The sequence below is a fragment of the Numida meleagris genome, chromosome 24 (assembly GCF_002078875.1).
Source record: "Numida meleagris isolate 19003 breed g44 Domestic line chromosome 24, NumMel1.0, whole genome shotgun sequence".
Lineage (NCBI taxonomy): Eukaryota > Metazoa > Chordata > Aves > Galliformes > Numididae > Numida > Numida meleagris.
Window position 1 is genome coordinate 142,855 of NC_034432.1, and position 938 is coordinate 143,792.

The 938-nt window shown below is 70.3% G+C and overlaps 1 protein-coding gene across 1 annotated transcript in view; it reads right to left on the reverse strand.

Moving 5' to 3' along the window:
* The window catches only part of LOC110387816 (ras GTPase-activating-like protein IQGAP3), a 21,269-nt gene that overhangs the window by 11,811 nt on the left and 8,520 nt on the right, over nt 1-938 (reverse strand). Inside the window, exons 6-7 of the mRNA XM_021376428.1 lie at nt 734-901; nt 515-657 (exon numbers count right to left, since the gene is read on the reverse strand). Coding sequence (XP_021232103.1) covers nt 515-657; nt 734-901 — 311 coding nt within the window. The remainder of the gene's footprint in view (nt 1-514; nt 658-733; nt 902-938) is intronic.

The window sequence follows — 938 nt, forward strand, 5'->3', positions numbered from 1 at the left end:
ACATTGCCCAGCCCAACACCCAAGCCCCTGGCATTGCCTAGCCCAACACCAGCCCCCCAGCATCACCCAGCCCAACACCAGCCCCCAGCATCAACCCAGCATCGCCCAGCCCAACGCCCAGCCCCCCAGCATCAACCCCCCAACGTTGCCCAGCCCAACGCCCAGCCCCTCAGCATTGCCCAGCCCAACGCCAGCCCCCAGCATCACCCAGCCCAACGCCCAGCCCCCAAGCATCACCCAGCCCAACGCCCAGCCCTCCAGCATCAGCCCCCCAGCATCACCCAGCCCAACACCAGCCCTCCAGCATCAGCCTCCCAGCATCAGCCAGCCCAACACCAGCCCCCAGCATCAACCCTAAGTTGCCCAGCCCAACGCCCAGCCCCCCAGCATTGCCCAGCCCAACGCCCAAGCCCCTGGCATTGCCCAGTCCGATGCCAACCCGCAGCATCAACCCCCAGCGTCGCCCGGTCCAATACACGATTCCCCCCGCATCGCCCCTCGCTCTGCCCCGTACCTGGATCTCGTCCCGGCTCAGGTGCGTGGCACACAGCTCGCCGTCGCGCGGCCGCTCCCAGCTGCCCTCGAAGCTCTGCAGGCTCAGGTAGAACTCGGAGCCGTCGCGCAGGCGGTGCCGCACCCAGCGGGGCTTGGAGCTCCCTGCAAAGCACACGTGGCTGTCGAGGCACCCGGGACCGAGCATCCTCCGCACGTGGGGAGGGGGGGAGGGCCGTACCCGTGGGGCTCTTGGTGGCTGCCAGCGCCTCCAGCTGCTCCTGGTACTCTGCGGCGCAGGCGTCCAGCACCCCGCGCAGCGCCACGGCCGGGTTCCGCAGCACCCGCAGCGTCTGCGCCGCTCGTCCCTCCCTGATGGCCTGGTTGATGGCGGCCGTGCCCAGGGCCACTGCGGGACGGGGGAAGGGGTGAGGCAGCGCTGAGGG